General features: G+C 37.0%; 2 protein-coding genes and 1 pseudogene across 3 annotated transcripts; 2 read left to right on the forward strand and 1 right to left on the reverse strand.

Moving 5' to 3' along the window:
• Positions 1-13,189: 13,189 nt before the first annotated feature.
• LOC143606036 (U2 spliceosomal RNA) lies at positions 13,190-13,302 on the forward strand (annotated as a pseudogene).
• A 2,089-nt stretch (positions 13,303-15,391) lies between these two features.
• On the forward strand, positions 15,392-17,205 carry LOC143606034 (uncharacterized). The gene has a single exon (XM_077081943.1). It carries the CDS (start codon positions 15,866-15,868, stop codon positions 16,925-16,927), a length of 1,062 nt encoding a protein of 353 aa, XP_076938058.1. The 5' UTR covers positions 15,392-15,865; the 3' UTR covers positions 16,928-17,205.
• Positions 17,206-19,226: 2,021 nt separating this feature from the next.
• LOC143606033 (uncharacterized) lies at positions 19,227-21,126 on the reverse strand. Of its 2 annotated transcripts, XM_077081942.1 has the most exons (3): positions 20,898-21,126; positions 19,636-20,812; positions 19,227-19,551 (listed from the first exon to the last, which is right to left on the reverse strand). In XM_077081942.1, exons 1-3 carry the CDS (start codon positions 21,117-21,119, stop codon positions 19,538-19,540), a joined length of 1,413 nt encoding a protein of 470 aa, XP_076938057.1. In that variant the 5' UTR covers positions 21,120-21,126; the 3' UTR covers positions 19,227-19,537. The 2 variants fall into 2 exon arrangements, with proteins under 2 accessions (XP_076938057.1, XP_076938056.1); XM_077081941.1 differs by having other exon boundaries at positions 19,227-20,812.
• Between the last annotated feature and the right edge of the window lie 1,049 nt (positions 21,127-22,175).

The following is a 22,175-nucleotide window of genomic DNA, read 5'->3' on the forward strand; positions in this document are numbered from 1 at the left end:
CACAAAATCGTTGTCTTTTGAAAAATGACTACTTTTGGCGGAACTTATTTGCACAAAAACTTTTTTTGATTTCTTATTTTTTTAAAAGTGCCCCTTTTTTGTTAAAAAGGCCTAATATATTGATGGGATGGATTTGTGTTAATGGCGTATTGATTTCTTATTGATATAAAGGTAGTTTATCAATTTGGGACCGTGGGAATAACAAGGAAGTTTATCAATTTGTTTTATTTTTTTATCTGCAATTTAGATTTATATTGTGAATTTTATGTTGATTAATGAAAGTTGTGTTGATAATTGAAAGTGGGTAGTGTTTTGTATAGATGATGAGGATCTTTGTACACTGGAGTATTTGTGATTAACCTTGGAATTGCTTTATGTGCGTTAGTTACTATTGAGAATAGCAGCAACACATTCCGAAGAACCTATGTTATTTTTTTGTTTTTTTGCTATTTATTGTAGATAAGTTATGATTAAAGTAACCAGCATAACCATTTTAATAATTTTTTTTGATAACAACTAGCCCATGCTTGAACTCCAAGGTGACACTTAAGTTAGCAGCGATACTGATAACATTTTACTGATAAAAAAAAGTTATTGTGGATGAGGAGTTGGCAGAAACGATACCTTCAAGTGTCACAACATTGATTTTGTTACTTCTGACACATCACTATACTAAAAAACCGGAGGTTTAGGGGATGTTTGTGGCTATTTGCCAATTGCAATTGCAGCACGCAGGCATTGCTTAATGGTTGTTAGCCCCGGCAATGTGTACGGCAGGCCTGCAGATAGGAAGCTTGATAGTATTGCTGATATTGGTTGTAGAATTTAGGTATTTTCTGCTGATGGGGTCAAGGAAGTCGTGTTTTTTTAGTATAAAGCAGGTGTTGATACTTGATTAGGTAAACATGATATCCTTGTTATTTATTAATCTTATTTTGGTGTTGTTTTTGGAATTTGTTAACCACTCCTTTTTCCACCATCCTGAAATCCAGGTACCTTTAAATAAGTTATTAATTAAGCAAACCATAGGTTATTAAACAGTACTTGCTTATTGTGCATTTGGAAATAACCAGATACTAATTAAGAAACCATAGGTTTTTAGTTAGATACTTTAAAATTAAAAAAAATTAACATTATTACACTTTTAGAGCAGTTTTGGTTCACCTTTGGCGCGTATTACGTGAAGCTTCTTTAGTTCTTCTTTTAGCAGGTTAATGGGGTACACATATGGTGAAAAATCAAAATCTTTCTAACGCTCATGTAGCTTTTATTGTTGAGAAACTATGTGTATCATATGTCTTGCTATAGCCAACCATAACCCAAAATGTGATGTATGCCGTCACTTTGTAAATGACATACAAACTTTATTTTCTATTTTTATGTATTATTTATTCAGTTTGATTATTTAAAGTGTTTTTAATTTGCTTACGAATTCGAACAGCAACCTGCTGCTTTTGTTGAATATATGGCTAGAAAAGTTGTATGTTTCATGACCGTGACAAGATTCATAGGTGTTGTAGCTGTGATCGTTTTGAGGTAAGTTTTGATGACAATGCATTTGACCATTTCGACTTTCTTTTCGTTTTATTTTGGTACACGAAGAGAATGGTTGTGATTTTCATGCAAGGGGGGTACAATATGTTGGTCTTAATAATGGTAGAAAACTGTGTCTTGAGTGTCTTGATCACGGATAGCACGGATTCTCAACTACTGTGTGTTGATAATCAACATTATTCTTAAAGCTTGAATATGACATTGGAGCAAAAGATTCTTTTGCTTTTGGTTGACAGGCAAATGTAAAGTAAATATTATTTAATTACTGTCACTTTGAATGTATATATGTAAGTAATTTTTTTATTATTATTTTTTCTTTTTTTTTGTATGAGTCATCGCCACATGCCCGATCCTAGATGACTATGTCTTAATGAGGAACAAAGTGTTAGCAATTTAAGGATTTCTATAAACGAGATATCGATTTGTTTTTTCGCTTAAACCTGATTCTTTTATTCGATTAAACCGAGCACAAATTTGTGCAAATTTTAACCAAATTGTGCTGAATCACAGTTTGGATACGATTCAGAACCGATCTGATAACCGAATTCATCATTCAGTTCATAACCAATTTGATAACTGAATTGTCCAACGACGTCTACCTTACTCTCTCAGCTTGATTTTGATTTATTTATATATGATTATTAAATTTTACATATATTATAAAAAAATAATTTATAACGTTATGTAATATTTTATTATTTTAGTAATTTTATATACAGTAATAGCGTACCATAATTAACCAAGCTAATTTGCGTCCTCGCTGCAACGTGCAACAATAGGTCTACAAATCCTAGTTTAAATATATGGTATTTAGTTGCTTATGCTAACCCTAAAATCAGCCTGATATACACCATCATGTTCAAACCCAACAAAAACCATATTACAGTCAAAGACTAAGAACTATGAAAGTTTAAATTGATAGCATATGCAATAAAAAGGAGCGGATATTGTCGTAACTGACAACAGTAGCTCTGGTTTTTTTTTTTTAAAGCTTGTCTCGAGGCTTTAACCTGGCTTTTGTAAAATACCCGATAATTAGAGCACTCTCCAGTGACAAAGTAGCTGTCACATGTTGCAGTTTTGCTCCCAGGAATGAACAAGCTTAACATAAACACAAACCACAAAAACATATGTATATGATTATAAATATTAGAATCTATATAGAAAACAAACCCAAAATTGGTGCAAAACCTTAATTGCAAACAATTTTGTAAATTAGATGTACAGGCAAAGCTGACATTATTTACATACAAACATTTCTGAGTATACGAGGAAAGTGGGGGCGTGGTGATATTTTTCATGATATTTTAGAAAAAAGATGAGTATAGACGTGTAAAGGAGTTACACTCTAAAAAAACCTAAATCATCCATATCTTGTATTAACAACTAAATGACTAAACAAATGTACGAGGCCCCCTATACTATACAACAATTTGACCCCTACACTATTTATATCGTAACAGTAGGTTGTAGAGACTAGAATCTCTTGGAGATGTTACTTTCTTGGTGTGGATATATAGGTTTTGGAGATGCTTGTTCATATATCTTCATCACATCATAGAGCAACCACTTCCCTTCAAAAGTTGTTGAGTTGAACACCCTATAAAACTTTGATTGAAAATGCTTACTATTGATAATAAAATGCATGGCTTATATAAGCCGATTACACAACAGAAGATACAAATGGAAAGGAGCAAAATTAGGCTACAATCACTATGGTCAATAACAAACTTGATCCTATCTAAATATAAATTTGAATTTAATTGGAAACCATTATTTTACATTATTATTATTATCCTTAATATGCCCCCGCAAGATGGAGGATCCGTCGGAGACTCCAATCTTGGATCGTAGTCGTTGAAACGGTCCCCGACCAAGAGGTTTGGTAAGTACATCAGCGAGTTGATCTTCAGAGTGAATGTGTTGAACTTGTAAGGAACCGTCTGCTATTTTCTCACGAACAAAATGATAATCTAGTGCCACGTGTTTCATACGCGAATGATAGACCGGATTTGCACACAGATAGGTAGCGCCCGCATTGTCACAAAAAAGTGTAGGTGATTTAGGCATGGATAAACCAAGTTCCAACAGTAGATTCTGGACCCATGAAAGTTCAGCCGCACCATTTGCTAATGCCTTATACTCAGCTTCGGCTGAGGATCGAGAGACCGATTTTTGGCGTGCCCAGCGCCATGAGAGAATATTGGACCCAAGATAGATGATATATGCAGTTGTGGAACGCCCCCCGTCGGCGATGCCACCCCAATCAGAATCGGTAAAGGCTTGAAGATTGAGAGGGAATCCACGATTAAGGAATAACCCATGATGAATGGTACCTTTTAGGTATCGGAGAACTCGTTTTAACGCTTGCCATTGAAGCTGAGTTGGTGCATGCATGTACTGAGATAACTTGTTGACAGCAAAAGAAACATCGGGTCGAGTAAACGCAAGGTATTGAAGGGAGCCAACTAGTTGGCGATATGGTGTAGGATCAATTTTAGGTGAGCCATCAACAAGTGATAGTGTCTCAGTTGAGCTAAGAGGTGTAGCAACAGGTTTGGCACCATCCATTTTAAACTTGGTGAGCAAGTTTTGTATATGAGCATGTTGAGATAAAAAGAGGCCATTCACTATGGAAATGACTTCTATCCCAAGAAAATGGTGCAGCATACCAAGATCTTTGATCGAAAACTTCTCGGATAAAGCTCGAATAACATGTTGCACAAAGGAGTTGTTGTTGCCGGTCAAGATGATATCATCAACATAAACCAAAAAATAGGAAACAATGCCATTCTGATGGTAGATAAACAAGGATGGGTCGGCTAAAGATTTGTGAAAACCAAGTTGTAAAAGAAACTTGGTAAGATCCAAATACCATGCACGGGATGCTTGTTTGAGCCCGTAAAGCGATTTTCGAAGTCGACAAAGATGATTCGGTATATCTGAATTAATGTAACCCAGAGGTTGTGACATATAAACATCTTCATGTAAGGTGCCATGCAAGAATGCATTATTAACATCTAGTTGTCGAATTGACCCGTTTTGAGACAAGGCAATAGCAAGAACTGTACGAATAGTTACGGGTTTAGTGACCGGACTAAATGTTTCAAAATAATCTTTGCCATGTTCTTGAAGAAAACCCTTCGCGACCAAACGGGCTTTGTATTTTTCAATGGAACCATCCGGACGACGTTTAATGCAGAATATCCACTTGCAACCTATTGGTTTGTGTTGTGATGGAGGGACAAGTTCCCACGTGGCATTTTTTAGGAGAGCATTGAACTCGTTATCCATTTCCTTACGCCACTCGGGATCTTTCATTGCTTGAGTGTGAGTGGTCGGTTCAACAGTAAGAGGAACGGGATGTAGCGTAGTGTGGTTGACAAACTTGGAGTTAAAATATTTGGGATTGGGTTTGCGTTCACGTGCAGGTAGGGGTGTAGGTGAAGAGGTTGACTGATGTGTGGGAGTAGATTCATTAGTGGATGAAATGTGAACAAAGGGCGAAGTTGTGGAGGAGTCGGATTGAATTGACGAGGGAGAGAGAGGGTCTTGGTTCTGTGAAAGTTGTGATTGAGGTGTGAAATTTGGTTCTGAATGTGAGGAAGGAGTGGAGTGTGCTGATGGTGGGTTTGGAGTGTGTGTGTGGTGGATTGGCTCATTTGGGTCAATGGTGGTTGAGTGGGTAGATGGGTTGGTAAGAATAGGTGGATTTGGTACTGGTTGGGTAGAAGTGGGATTTTGAGATGGATGACAATGTTGTGATTGGTCCGATATATTTGAGTGGTCCACTGAGAGTTTTAAAAACCTATCCACTGTGGGAATGGCAGTGGAGGAATGAGGATGTGAATGTAGTGGAAAATTAGACTCAACAAACTCCACATGACGTGAGTGATACAAACGTCGAGCTTTCGGATCATAGCATTTGTAAGCGGATTTAGATGGTGAGTAGCCCAAGAAAATACATTTTTCCGAGCGTGGGTGAAGTTTGGATTTTGCGTATGGGCGAAGCCACGGGTAACACACACATCCAAAAGGTTTGAGTTTGTTGTAAGTCGGGTTTTTGTGGTATAGAAGGGAATATGGGCTTTTGAAGTCAAGGATTGGAGTGGGTAAACGATTAATTAGGTAGACGGCAGTTTGAAAGGCATGCGTCCAATATGAAAGTGGAAGGCGGGCATAGTGGAGGAGTGATAAACCTGTTTCCACAATATGACGATGACGCCGTTCGGCAACACCGTTTTGTTCTGGAGTATGGGGGAGGGGGGTGGTGAAATGAGAAATACCTTGAGATTGAAGATAGGTGGTAAGGCCAATATATTCGCCACCATTGTCTGTGAAAAGAGAAATTAAAGGTGTTTGAAAAAAATTTTCTACTAGCAATTTGAATTGTTGAAATAAAATTGAAACATCAGATTTGTGTTTCATTGGGTATAGCCAAATGTATTTTGTGTGAAAATCAACAAAAATCATATAATAGGTGAAACCATCAATTGATTTTTCTACCGATCCCCAAACATCATAATATATTAATTGTAAGGGTTTTGTGGTAGTAAATGAGTTCATGCCAAAAGAATCCTTGTGACTTTTATTGATAGAACACGAATTACAATGAAAATTGAGTAGGTTAAAATGTAAACCTAAACATTTGGCTATATTCTTGAGAATCCGAATAGAAGGATGCCCGAGTTTGTGATGCCAATCAAGAGGCGATGTAGTGGACACCGCAATTATTTGAGGTGATGATGGAAGATTTGCATAGTAGACATCAAGGTAATTCTCGCCCCGCATTAGACGTGCCCCCGTTCGAAGATCCTTAACAAAGAAATGGGTGGGAAAAAAATCCACCGAAACATGGTTAGTCTTACATAATTTAGCAACGGATATAAGTTTATTTTTGAAATGAGGAGCACATAAAACATCTTTTAAGGAAAGGGAACCATTAGATGTTGGAAGATACGCTTGACCAATATGAGAGATGGTTAGAGTATTACCATTGCCAAGGACAATTTCATCGGGTCCTCCAAATTCCGATATGGAGTGGAGAGACGCACGATCTGGATCAACATGATTAGAGGCCCCGGTGTCAAACATGTAAGATGAGGTGGTGATATTAGCAGTAGGTGAAGCCTTGTTTTGGGTCATGGAACCTCCTGTGGTGACATGATTTTCACGAAGAAACCAAGCAAGTTTCCTACACTCTTTGGCTTCATGACCTGCAAAATTGCAAAATTGACAATAAATGTTGTTACGTGTTTCTCGGCTTCCACCATTAGAGGTAGAGCCGGTGGACCACTGATTACGAGAGGATTTGTTGGTGAAGTTTCCATGATTGTTACAGCGATCAGGTGCGGATCTGAAGTTGGATCTTCCTTGTCGGTGGGTATAGTTGGCGGTGGCCATGAGGGCCTGTGATGGAATGGTTGTGTGATTAAGCTCCCTTTCATAGTCAACTAGTTTTTCAAATAATTCTGGGAAAGTGATATTTGATCCAAGTAGGCGAATAGATGTTGCAAAGTTTTTGAAATCATCACCTAACTAGCAAAGGATGTGAACCATGAGATCTTCATCCTTCACCGGTTCTTGAACCAAGGCAAGCTCATCAGCAATCGACTTCATATCACGTAAGTAGTCAGCGACAGTACGGTTTCCTTTCGGGTTTGACGCGAGTTTGGATTTCAGTGAGATAATTCTGGATCGGGATGAATTTGCAAAGCTCGTTACGAGCCGTTCCCAAGCTTGTCGAGATGTATCAGCGGACGCGATTATAGGCTGGATTGCGGGTGAGCAGCTGCCGAGAAGAGCCGCTAAAATCACTTGGTCTTGTCGATACCAAGTGGAGAAATCTGGGTTTGATTTTGTTCTTTCCGCATCGAGAAACTCTGTTGGTGTCGGTTTGTTTCCGGTAATGAACTGAACCAAGTCCATTCCGATCAATGTTGATTGAACATGTTTACGCCAAATAGAGAAGTTGTCAGTGGTAAGGGTGCCGTTGAAATGGGTGGAGGCGGTAATCTGAATGACAGTTTGTGATGCCATGGTGGTAACCGGATTGGTGGTGAGCGGAAAAAAAAGAGGCGGATCAAGACTCGTTTGAGCGTGAGGCTCTTGATACCATATAAAACTTTGATTGAAAATGCTTACTATTAATAATAAAATGCATGGCTTATATAAGCCGATTACACAAACAGAAGATACAAATGGAAAGGAGCAAAATTAGGCTACAATGACTATGGTCAATAACAAACTTGATCCTATCTAAATATAAATTTGAATTTAATTGGAAACAATTATTTTACATTATTATTATTATTATCCTTAATACACCCGATGGTTGATTCTATTAAGTTTCAAAAGATTACTCACATATGGATCCTTTGATGGGTTTTGTTTTATGAAGTTTTATAACATGTCAAAACTAGCTCTTCCGTTGCAAAGTATTTTCATTTAGACATGTCAATACCAAAAACATTGAATGTTAAGTTGTGTTATAAACTTGAACTGTATATGAATGTATGTGAGGGTGTGTGTAAGGTCTACGGACCTTGCGCGTATCGTGAAAGAGAGCGAAGGTTGTGCGTACGGTATGTACGAAAGAGCAAGAGTCGGCATGTGGAAAGTCGAAGGGCGTGATACATATTGTGAAAGAGGACATGCTAAGAATTTTAAGTAAGTTTAAGTTATGTATATTATATTAAAGTAGGTTAAGTATGGTATGCATATCTTCGGATAAGAACGTAATGAATGAATAAAAATAACATGTATTCTTATGTTAAGTTAGAAATTAGAACTCACTTAGCGTAACTAATTTTTACTATGTACGCATGTTAATCGGTGGCTATCCGTGAAGTTACTGGCATATGAGAGGAAGTACAGACGGTTAGGGACGCAAATGGAAAGGAAAAGATAGGACAGGCACTCTAGTGCAATTTTGTTTTCTGAAAGGCAAACAAAAAGCAAATTTATTAACCACCAAAGAAACCAAACACGAAAACCCTTGGACCAGCCTAGCAAGTTACTAAACCAGCACAGGAAACACCAAAATTATAAAACAAACACCCAACCATTACAAAACAAACCGACTCCAACTAGCCCACGAAATATCAGGCCCTCCCGACCTGTTTTTGATCCAAAGGAAACTTAACGTTTTCACACTCTCCACCACGCTGCCAACAGTTACCGCAACCCCCTCGTGCACCATATTGTTTCTAGCTTTCCAAAGACACCTTAGCAAGAACCATTAGAGATGCTGTCGGCCACCCATTCATGAACCTCCGACACACCAAAATACGGTCCAGTTTACTGAACTTGTCTCCATGGTCAGAAACGTAAGTGAACAAGCCACCCCCCATTTGATATTCCACCAAATCTGCTTCCTCTATAAACTTGTTAAAAGCAACCGCATTTGAAGCTACAAACTCTGAGTTTCTTCGTTCTGAAGGCTCTCTAACCTCGTTAAAGTCCCCGGAAGAACCCCCATAATGCTCGAGAGAGTGTTCCAAAGCGCCCTACGCATCGTTGGGAGCGTAGATATTTACAACGTTCAAAACCTCCCTGGTTGCACGAATTTCCCCACTCACCACTAAAAACCTCCTCTCCTGTTTTTTATTACCCCCACTCTAGTGCAATTAGTTTGAACTATGGAGCCGATATATATTATATATATTAAAAAGAACAACTTTATTCATCTATCTATCTACTTATATAAGGCGCTCTTATCGTCATTGGTTTATTGCCCTCTCTCTCTCTCTCTCTCAACTTGAAGAAACCCTAATATGCAATCGATGACATCCACTGACCCCAAGGCCGTGGTGCTGAACCTTCACCGCAGTATCATGGAAGGAGACGCACATGAGATCCTTAAGTGGTATAAGGAGGCAAACAACATTATGTTGATGACTTTGAGCTTCCTGATCCATACAAGGAAGAGGTTCCTCATCCATACAAGGAAGATGCTCTCTTAAGCTCGCTGCATGAAGAGATTTGCTTTCGCCAACTCTTCGCTGGGGGATCATCCCTAACCGCTGACCAGAGATTAAATTCTTCTGCTAACTACTGCGGTATCTTACAGGCAATCTCTTTTCCATAATTATTGTTACATGTTTGTTTGTTTGTTTGTTGGTAATTACTTACTTTTTATATATATATATGCATGTCAAACAAAAATTATTCAACTCCTTCCTTGCTTTGTTGTTTATCTGCTAATTATTTCTTTCTTGGCTTGGCTGGCTGTTAATATAGAGGGATTTTGTTTTCAGTGGATTGTATATGGCGTCATAATGACTGAAAAGCTGCCTTACCAGTGGTTGTGGGACATGGTGGATGAATATGTGAACCAGTTTCAGTCCTTCGGTCATTATGGGGCCTCGGCTGTCAAAACCAATGAGGATGTTTATCTGCTATCACTGCGTACCGAGGTCAGTCGGGCATTAATCATTAATAATATATACTATGTTTCTTTCAGGAGTGTACGTTGCATTCCAAGTAATTAATAATATATAGTTTGTGATGATGAATTGATGATAATGGTTTTTTGGCAGGGTTTTAGTGTGCATGTTATTTTCTATATATTGCACTCATTGGTGAGACGGTCTAAGATTATTCAGAATCTAGAGCAGGACAAAGATGGGTTTCTTCAATCATTGACAGCAACAAAAGAGCATGCAGAAGATGCTCCGACCGGGAGTAGTAATGTGCCAAATGCTTTGGGCTACTTCGGCTTGGTTGGCTTGTTAAGAGTCCATTGTTTATTGGGAAGTTATCAAGATGGACTCGATTGCGTACGTTGTATTGACATAATTCGGCAAGGATTTCACCCCGCTCTTATTGCCACTCAGATCACAACCATCTATCATTATGGCTTTGCTAATCTTATGTTGGGGAGGTATTTCCATCACCTTCACTTTTTATTTTATTTTATTATATTCAAACTGGAGAGTGCATAATCAATTTGTCAGTCGCATTGGCAGGTATGTAGACGCCATACGCGGATTAAGCAAAATTCTTGCCTACATTCTCAAGCAGCCTCTACAGGAATCACCACAAATACTAAACAAGATTGAACTAACCAAGATTCAACACAAGATTGAACAGATGTATGCTCTGCTAGCAATCTGCTTCTCACTTTGTCCTCGAAGCAAACTTGTTGACGTAAACGTCTTCTCTCACTGTTGGAAAAATATGGTGAAAAGATTTCGAGAATGAAAAGTCTTAGTTGTGAGGCCCTTTTTCGGAGCTTTTGTCATTTGTGTGGCCCACGTTTAGCAAACCCTTTGCACCAAATTTTGGTGACCCATATCAAAAGTTGGACAAGGTACGATTCTTTTGTTCAAATAAAATGGCAATACTCTGGGTTTTTTGAGTTGTTTTCTTTTTTTTACATATTGTTCAGGATGGACGTGTCTGTGCTGAGCATTCAACTCCATATACCGCATCTTTTGGAACCTGTGCCTCTTGGTCACTTGTAAAACACAACCCGGTACGAATTTTTTGCTCAAATGTAGTAATGAATTGGCTGGTTTTGTGAGTTTTTAATGTTGGTCAGGAGGGAATCTGTTATGCTATGTTTGGTTGATCGATTTGGGTTTTATTTCCAAAACCTCGAGTAATACAATCTTCTGATTGCTTTTTTTCTCCCAATATTAATATTATATTGGGAGAAACATTATATAATGAAAGAAAAGGCAAACAATGGACAAAAAAGGGTACCAAAAATGGCGTGTTACAACTCGGGTTGACGAGTTACACGTCTTGGCATCTCTCATGTAATGGTTGTTGGACAGACTTGCCAATCTGTCTTTTAAACTTTTCGCGGCGTCAAATAGTTAAAGTTAGCATCTCTTCATTACCCCGAGTGACGGGCTCTTCATTGATTTACCTTTTCTATGTTTCGTTGCAGCTTGAAGTAGTGATTGCCAATATGCAGCATTGTGTTCCAAGGCCGACCTGTACCTTCAAGCCTGACCTGATTAATTGGCGGCGGTCCAAGTCGTGCAAAACTCGGGCTAGGTGGTCAAAAGTCGGGCTAGGATTCTCAAAAACTCTGTTAATGTTAAAAGTCGGTCAAAAGTCGATCAAAAAACGTGCTACACGGTCAAAAGTCAGCTAGGCTTCCTTTTTGACAGGAGTTAAGCTTGAAGCAGTGATTGCCGATATGTTAAGGTAAGACTAATATAAGTTTTGTTGTTTGTTTTTGAAATCTGAATGTTTTGGGTCTAGTTTTATGCTTATGCACTGGATTGGATGGACTTTTATTTATTGTTTAATGTTATGTGGTATCAACTAAAAACTCCTACTATGATAAGTAAGACCTCTTATCATTCCTTGTCTATTTGTGAGGCCTCTTTCCATTTGATTTTTTTATCATCGAAGATAGAATGGGATAATATTTTGTATATCTTCCCATCCTTTTAACTTATCTTGTTTCCTTATTTTTTGGTTTTTGCCTTTACATATAAAACTCTTGTAATCCCAAGATCTTGAACAACTACAATAATAAAAAAAACAACAGAACGTTTGCACACAAGATACCAGTTTTCTTCATGGTATCAGATCAGGCATCACGTCGCTTGACCTAACGGAAAAAAAATTCGTCGGTGCTTTTTTTCCGGTAACAACCGCCATGACGGAAACAAAAGAGAAAACAGTGTTTGAACTTTGACGACACAAAGGATATTCCTATACATGGCTTGAACTATGCCAAATATCAACAATTCCTTAGTATATTTGCTGCAAAGGGTGCATCGACTGTGAACAAAATTTCATCTATCGCCAACACCACATGTAAGTTAGATTACAGCAACAGATGGGTTGTGGATTCGGGCACCACCGATCACATAACCCATAGGTTGGATTGGTTTAATAATGATCTAAAAACCACCAACGGAAGGCCAGTTACAATATATACCTAATGGTTCATACATTCCAGCGGAATACAAATTAACAATGTTTTACACGTTCCAAAATTCACTTGTAGCCTTTTGTCTGTTAGTAGATTATCACAGGATTTACAATGTGCTGCTACATTTTTTCCTGATTTTTGTACGATGCAAGATTTGAAATCAAGGAAGTTGATTGGTGTGGGAAAATGCAAGCAAGGTCTCTATGAGATGAGTATGGTGGAGAGCGAGAGGAAGGCTATGGCGGTTGCATTTGACATTTGGCATAAACGCTTGGGGCATGCCTCAAGTGAGAAACTTTCTATTTTTGATTTTGTTAAAAACACCTCTCTAAACGCCGGTGATGTGGTTTGTGATTCGTGTGCTAAGGCCAAACACACCAGGTTTCCTTTCCCTAATAGTTCCTTTAAACTAAAGATTGCTTTGAATTGTTGCATTGTTATATATGGGGAAGATACCGAACTACATCGTTCACACGAGCAAACTATTTTCTAACCATTGTAAATGATTATAGTCGCTCGGTTTGGGTTTTCCTTATAAAACACAAGCATGAAGCTAGTGACTGTCTTGTTGGCTTTCATAGAATGTAAAACTCAATTTGACAAGACCTTTAAGCGGATAGGGTGTGACAACGGGGTGAGTTCACCTCAAACCGTATGGCTAGTTTCTACACTGAACATGGGATTTTGCTTGAAACCACATGCCCATATAAACAGCAGCCCAAGAGAAAAGAAAGCATACCTTTCTCGGCCTTTTGGCTAAGATCAAGTGTAGTATCTGTTCTTATCATTTTAATATCTGATATGTGAGTTTTCGGCTCACTCGATATTATTCTTTAACACGAATAGTTATAATCATGTTCAATTTATAGAATACACTCGTACAGGCTTTCTATCATTTTGTTGAACATAGTTAAGGTTATGGGATGTGGATGTTTAAACTAGGGAGTCTGATATGAAAGTCGAAAGAACAAAATGGATAAAAATGGACTTGCATAGGTTGGTGAGCAAACAATGGAATAGTTTACAAAAAAATAACCTAATGCTTATGGCAGCTTCTACCCACGCGCAAGGAGTGTAGAACTTGACCAGGATGGCTTACAACTTTGAACTTTATAATAAACTAATGTTTTAATCGACACATATATATATGGCAATGTGATGAGGATGTGATATAACGTTATAAGGGGCTGTTTGTTTACATCTGAATGAAACCATTCAGATGTAAACATCTGATTCATTCAGATTTCAGTTTGTTTGGTTCCAAACTGAAAAACATCTGAATGGTTAAAATTATGTCTGAATCATTCAGACTTATTGTTGTTGCTGAATAAGACAGAGGCTCATTCAGACCTTAATGAACCAAACAGCCCCTAAGGTCAATTATAAACATTTACTATACCATAAAAACAAACATTATTTAGAGGATTTAATTAATTACTCGTAATATCAACGTCCCACCATGCACGATAAGGTTTCGTGGTGCAATCGGCAAATGGAACATTATCTCACGTGTCTACTGTGACTAACAAGTGGCTAACACATGTGGTAACTTGCCGTTATTGACACTCTAGCATTCTCGCAAAGGTTCCTGTGAGAGTAAGAGTCCCCAACGCCTCGAACCCACCCTATATCATCTATCGAATAGTAATCATTGAGTTATAATTTTACAAGGATTATGGAAGATGAGGCTAACATCCCCTTATTGAATGTAGTAAAGGCGTGTACCTCTTGTTTCCTCTTCTAGAATGTTTCCTCCTTAACACCACATGCTAGCTATGGACGGTAAAGCTCGTCTTCCTACCAAATGGATAGAACCAATTAGTAATTATTCAAGATCCCATGTAATGGAGGAACCAAATTATTATCCAATAAAGATTAATAAAGACATGTATAATTCATCATAATCCATATGCAGATGATTGAATTATAATGGATATATTTTGACGTTGATAGTTATCTCTTTCTTCTTTTAGCAACAAACGAAATAAAAGAAACAAGACCTTAAATAAGTATGAACTAGATACATGAATGAGGGAAGGTTCATGTACATTTTGATCTTAACATGAGTACTTAGGAAATAACGCCAATTTATTTAAAAATGCGAACGTAAGAAACAATACCAACTACAATACCAATCTACATAAACAATGACTTATAAACAAAGAAAAGAACCTAAAAATTACAACAAAAAAATCAAAATCAAGAACAAAATAATAACAGCATATATCAACAAATACTTATAACAGCAAAAGAAAACATCTAATAATAACAACAAAATATAAATAAGCAAATATTTATAAAGTCTCATAATCAAAAATTAGCAAATACAAACAAAAAATAGCAGCAAACATCCATAAAATTAAACATAATTATAACAACAAATTAGTTCTTATCATTTTCATATTAAGAATAAAATGTATTTGATTCTGTTTCTACATGAATATATTACAAAGTTTATGTATAAATATTAATGAGTATAGAATGTTATAGCATTAGCAATGTTAGAACCACTTGTCACATAACTGCTACCAAAGACAATTATTCTTTTAAAATAACTAAAAAATAACACGTGCATAATTTACTTTTTAAATAAACCAAATTATTCACCAATAAGTTGTAGCTTAATTGGTATGGAAGGTAAAGTGAAGTTTTGGATTGAAGACCACAAGCTCAAGTTCAAATTCGATTCCAACCGCTAACTGGATTTTACTGTAATGGGCTTCGGGCAACCGTTTTATCTGGAACAAAAGATGGGCTTAGGCTACTCAGCATTATATGTGATCACGAGGTATAGGTTCGTTTTCAATTATCGGGTTAGCCTACGTGGCCAAACTTTAATAGTGAAAAAAAGAACATAGAATTTAGTTCACCAACATTTAATATTATTTTAAACACTATTTCCGTACATCTGACCAGCAGCTTAGTATTGACATTTGACTTTGGTTGTAGAAATGGACAAAACTCAATCCTTATGAAAATCACAAAACAGTGTCCTTGTCATTCTAGGTTCATCTCAAAAGTCTCAAAGTCTTTGTACTCATACCAACATATATCCTCCATTTTAATACTCTTGCAGGACGCGTGTCATACTTACTGAACCCAAAAGTTTGTTACTTTCTGGAACCTCGTGATTGACTCTCTTGATTTATGCTCCAAGTCTTAAGTCTTTTGTTCAAAGTTTAAACCTTTCCAAGATTTCTGGAACAAAAAGTGTCATTTTTGGGAATTTGTGATCAAGAATTCTTGAAGAAAAAGGTTCAAAGGCTTCATTTTTAACATGGGTATGTTGTAATTTAGGGTTTTCTTTAATTTGAGATCTAAAGATCCTAACTTTTTTACCATCTAGTGTTAATTTCTTGAGGGCTTTTGTTTCTTGATCGTTTTTCTTGTATACCCATATCATTTTTCACTATGGGAACTCATCAAAATGTTATCTTGTCAAAGTCAAACCCCTCAGTTTTTGGTCAACAAGAGTTTAATTCTTTGGTTACAAATAATGGTTATAAAAAGAAGGGTGTAATGGAGAAGAAAGAGGGGTTTATTGGGGTTCTTGAGGTTTTTATACACCAAGCTAGGGATTTACAAAATATATGTATTTACCATAAACAAGATGTGTATGCAAAGATTTTCTTGACTAGTGACCCTGAGTTAACTGAGTCAACTCAGACGATTAACGGTGGCGGTCAAAATCCTGTTTTTAATGAAAATCCTAAGATTAATGTCCGAACAGGTGATTGTTCGTTAAGATGTGAGATTTGGATGCTGAGTAGGGTTAGGAATTATCTTGAAGATCAGCTTTTAGGGTTTGCATTGGTGCCACTATGTGAAATATTTGTTGAAGATGGAAAATTAGAAAAGGAATTTGAGCTTTCAAGTAGTGAACTTTTGCATACGCCTTCCGGTTTTGTTAAATTAAGTATTGTTTACACTGGATCACCACCCGATGTGGTTGAAATCCCAAAAATGTGTTCGGTTGAGTCGAATCAAGTTCCTTGTGAACTTGAAAAGATTGAGTTTCCAGATCCAAAAGTCATTTGCGAAAACGAGATCATGGTTTCTGAATATTATGCTGCGCAGGGTGTGGTCAACGGTCATTCAACTGAAACCGATGAGTTACTTGATTCAAGATTTCCACAAAAAAATCTTGAAAATAGTTCTCTTACAAGCATTGAAAATGAACTCTCTCCAAGCATCACTGCAGAATCAAAGGAAAAGATGGATAAAAAAAGTCAATGTTTTGTTGACTTGATAAAAGTTGAAACTGAGCAGAAAGTGCAGCAGCAAGATATTGTAGAGATGTATTTGAATAGCATGAAGCAGTTTACTGAGGCTTTGGCAATGATGAAGCTTCCAATTGATAAGGAAAATGGATCACCTGATTCAAGGGGTCAAGATGGTACCAAGTCAAATGGGTCAAAAGTAGAGGAGGGTTCAAGCCCGAAAGTGTTCTATGGGAGCAGAGCGTTCTTCTGAACCGTGTTATTTGGTTGGTTTGGTAGACAATTATGAGGTATTTTTAAGTTTTGTGGTGCATTTTATGAGAAAAGTTCGATCCTTGAAACTTATTTCCTCTCTGTTTGTTTCAGAATTTCCATTATATATGTATGCAAGTATGGTTCAATAAAGTTGTTTTCTTTTCGATAATATGTTGTATTATATTTATACTTTCAAGAACTTTAATCGAAGGTAATCGGAACTGGTTTAGTCTAAATTGGTTTGGGTCAGTTCTGGGTCAAACCTCATAATTCAAAAGATTAAAGAGAAATTAGATGAGGTTTTATAGTTTACACTTAACTGTTTCATATATATTTTAGTGCTAGTATGCCAAATAATAAAATAAAATGATTTTTTGGGTTAAATATATCTGTTTTTGTAAAACCACAAAACCTATGTACACAATCTTTGGGCTCGACCTGCCAACCGTGTTCACGGCCCATTTAACACACCTAGGAAAACCACGACCCATGAACACGACTCATTAACATACATAGAAAAAACACGGCGCCTGATAATAGATACATTTGCGTGTGTGTGTGCCAACGGTTCATGTTTGTGGTCACTCCTAGCAAAGAACCAACTACTTACCCAAAACAGCTTCTTGGTGAATGTTTGATTAGAGTTCATTTATAGGGATTATATGATGATTGTAACATGGTTTTAGAAAGAAGTAGGGTGACAAACATGAAGATATGTTTAAGATAAGGCATTACAAAGCGACATACATGATCAAAACTCATGATAATTCACCTCCAAAAACCGATCGAAATGATGGATGTTTTTTTGCTACCAGAAATACCAGTGTTTGGACATAAACTTGTAAGCAAGATTCAAGAATACCCTTTTGATGGGCAGTCATGATGTCAAAGATACAAGCCCACTTTCATGTGCTTTCTTGTCTCTGACCTCCCACCATTTTTGCAATCTTTTTTGGTAAAAAAAGCAAAATCTTGAAAACCAAATCCTTTACATCCTGTCAAAAGATTGATTGTGGTCAAGAAAGCAGCTTTTTTTAGAAAGTGATGATGGGAATGTTGTTGTTAGGTCATTTTTTGTTTCCTTTTAAATGTTATAAAACAAATCTTGAGAATGTTTGAAGACAAAGTGAGCATGTTAGGAGGTTTGGTCCCTCTTTTAGGTATCCAAAACTGAATCATGCATGTTCCAATGCAACTGAAATAGTAAGATATGAATGGTTTTATGGACAAGGATTTTCACTTTTACTCCTTTTTGTGAGTTTTTTAATGGCATGTGTTTCTTAGAAAGTAGTAGTTAGCCCTGCTTTGTCTTTTTCTCTTCAAGTTTTGTTTCATGATTTAATTTAGTTTTGTTTGAATTTGTTTAGGGGTTATACTTAAATATATGCTAGATGGTTTGAGCTAGATACGGTGTATATGAGTTGGTTTAACCCGGGTTGAACTAATAACTATCGTTTTAGAAAATATCAACCTGCTACATTTTTATAGTCAACATATTAAGATTTTAAAGTTTTTTCTTTAATCTTTGAGGGTATCCCATATAGATGTGGCTAGACTCTATAAATGTATAAGTTGAAGCTTGAGGTCCTCATATTTAAGGGACCCCGTTTTTATAGGGTTTGACTATGTTTGATTCGCATTCAATCCTTGTTCTCTGATCACACAACGACTAGCTCTCAATTTCTTTCTCGAATCTTCTGTTAAATTGTATGCCATTTGGAAACCATATACAACATATGTGTGTTATCATATTCTTACATCTTAGGACCATAAGAAAAAATGTATATACTAAGAGAAACGAAAAACGATTGAACCGAACATGGTCCCATATTCTAATCCCTTGATCATGAGGGTAACCTTAACAAGATTCTAGTTACTAGTTCATCATGTTAGGAACATTAGGCATCATGTTGACTATTTTGGTTGACAAAGCTTAATATTTCTAAATAATACATTAGCAAAGGGAAATTTGACCCACCTAATAATGTTGCAAAAATTTGACCCACTTTTTTATATGTATATCATTTTATATTGATATTAAGTTTTTTTATATTTATATAACTTGGCCCATATATTTATGTAACCTTTTTATATTTATTAACACCCATTGTTAACTTGTTAAATTGATAATGATAGCCCACACCTTGTGTCATCAATGAAAAGAAACAAGCATAACTAATATCAAATTGAGCCAAAGCTAATCCAACATAGCAAGTTGGCAACTTAACTCAATAAACAAAACAAAATAGTTCAGGGTATCCTCCAAATGTGTAAACCCAACAACAATCTTGATTCAATTCTGACAACTTAAATCTAAAAATGAAAACATGAGACAGATGAACTACAAGTTTTTGTAGGTGTTTTTTTTAATCTAAAAAGAAACAAATCATCATCATCAATTCATCATCTATCCTGTTCTTTGCATCATCAGTAGAGATACACATATCTTGACTATAAGCCTCAAAACTCATATTACATCTCACTCAAAAAGCCAAAAATGTAAATCAAAATCAATCCTTAAAAAAAACACAAATATAACTCACTTATAATCCTATAATATCTCTCTCTTTGGGGAATTAACCAATTGTATTCAACTTTCAACTCCAAACTATTCAAGAACTCCTGTAAAAAAAACAAATGCACAAATCAGTAAACATTACAAGACATTGTTAACAATTATATAACACGTTTAAGGAACGATCATACCTCTGTTTGTTTGTCGTTTGGCTACACTATAACCGTCAACATAACCACCAGGAGGACTTTTAGTATGTCCATCATCACTGCCGCCACCTATCCCATACTCGCCAAACGAACCCGACCCACCTTGCTCATTATTTCTTGACCGCCAAGTCGGGTCTCCACCATACACCGAGCCACCACCAACATAAAAGTCTGAAAAGGGTTCTTCATAGCCACCATTAGCAGCGGCATTTGGTGAGGCCCGGACCTCATTAGTAGTAACATTTCTGCCAAACCCGTAACCATTATCACCTCCATAACCAATATTTCCACTTTGAGATAAACCATTCCCGACACCTTGATTTGTGATCGGATTAGAACCCCAACCGAGACCTGAATTATCACCTCCATAACCAATATTTCCACTTTGAGACGAACCAACCCTGCCAATAGCACTCGGCCCGCTTGAATTCGACCCATAGTTAAACCCACCCGTACCCCACAAATTCCGTGGGTTCGAACTGAAAAAAGAAGCATTCCCACCGCCACTCCCACCATCAAAGCCAATAGGACCCGCAAACCGATTCGTATTCCCGACAAAATAAGGACTCGAGCCCGGTCCCAGGCTCGGGCTCATTCCCCGTCCATAGCTCATATTCCTATTATAGTTTGAACTTGTCATTCCCGGTTCAAAGTTTAAACCCATCCCAAACGGGCCGAACCCACCTCTACCAGCCATCCTAACACCATAACCACCAACCGGGCCAGGAGAGTACAGTCCTTGAGTATATCCATTAAGAAAGCCACCGGTTCGACCCAAACCATAAGGATAACCACCAACCATAGTTCTACTAGGACTCGGTGAAAGCTCTTTTGGGACCGCACGTTTCACCTCAACCATTTTACCATTTAATTCATGAAAAGTCTTTAACAACACTTTATCCACTGCATCCTCCGAATCATAAGTTATGAACCCAAACCCTCTCGGTCTTTGCGTGTTGTGATCATACATAACCACAACATCTGTAACTGTACCAAACTGTTCAAAATACCTTTTGAAATCATTCTCAGTAACCGTTGACGCTAAACCGCCTACAAATATCTTCCTAGTCCGGTTCAAACCCGGTGAACTCTGAACACTACCACTGTTTCTACTAACTGTACTCTGCTCTTCTCTAGGAACAGCCTTCTTTGCCTCAACCTAACATTTTAATAAACCAAAAAATCAATCTTTAATCCAATTATTTCAATAACTCAGTTCAGTAACATATAAACAACAAAAGTACCATTCTGCCATCAATATGATGCTTCTCCTTGATAACTCTTTCAGCTACAGCAGGATCTGCAAAGACCACAAACCCGAACCCGCGGGCCCGGCCCGTGGTGTGATCTTTCATGATCACAGCCTCCAAAACCTCACCAAAAGTGCTGAAGTATTCTTGTAACCTTTCTTCATTTGTGTCCCATGATATCCCACCAATAAATAACTTGCCAAGATCCGATTGCATATTCTGTGAACCAAAATTAACCCATTAACAAACCCTAATTTGAAATAAACTCATATTAAAGAAAATGCGGATCAAATTAGTAATTAATATACCTAAGTTTTCTTTTATTAATTAATAATGAATATAGTATTAAATGGGTATCATCAAACGTTAAAAAGTTTTATATAATTTACTATAAAACGATTACAATAAAGTGGCAGGCAAACGGGCAACAAGCTACGCCGCAACCCCTTTTGAACAGCAAAGCCAATCCTGCTAAAAACGAAGCTTTGGGACCTAGAAGCTGAAGAGGTTCCGTGTACGACGCGCTGAACCCTACTCAAAAATTTCACAGCCTCTGGAGCCAGAAAACCAAATGTATCAAAGGCAAATGGTAGAAAGACATGTTGATTATCTAATAAGCATTCTCGTGTTTAACAACTTTGCCCGATTCAGCCTTTCAACGCAGCCTGACCCACAACAAACCCACGGTCCCTGAGCCCAACAAGAGGAGACACTCCTGTAAGATCAACGGTTGAGATTTTGGGTATTGTTGGATTGAATCAAGAAAACATCGGATCCTTCGAAGACGACCAGTTTAACGACAATTGAGGTTTTCCTGAAAAGGGTTCGCAAGAATTAAGGAGATCAATCAATTAAAGAAACACCCAAATCATATAAATAAAAAAAGTTTAATAATTTATAAATTATAAATACCCAATTTATGAATCTTGAAAAACCCAGTTTGATTTCAATTTCAATTTGGAAAAAGATTGAATTTTTATAATTAATTAATTAATTGGAATGATGAATGTGAATGTGAATGTGAATGTATGTATTAGTGTGTGAGAGAGAGAGAGTAGAGAGAGAGAGAGAAATAATAAGTATTGGGTTGGGTGTTTGATCTGATTAATGGAAGCAATGTTTGTAGTCCAACAAGATCCTTATATAGTTATTGGGAAAATCTTAGGTTGTTGTACTACCATGACTCCTATGTATGTATGTACATGGGAACCATGTATGTATTACAGCTGGTAGATGATAGATCAACGGTTGAGATTTTGGGTTTAAATCATT

This window comes from Bidens hawaiensis, unplaced genomic scaffold (assembly GCF_021521415.1).
Source record: "Bidens hawaiensis isolate Kalapana, Puna unplaced genomic scaffold, B.hawaiensis_p1.1 tig00072625_1, whole genome shotgun sequence".
Classification (NCBI taxonomy): Eukaryota; Viridiplantae; Streptophyta; class Magnoliopsida; order Asterales; family Asteraceae; genus Bidens; species Bidens hawaiensis.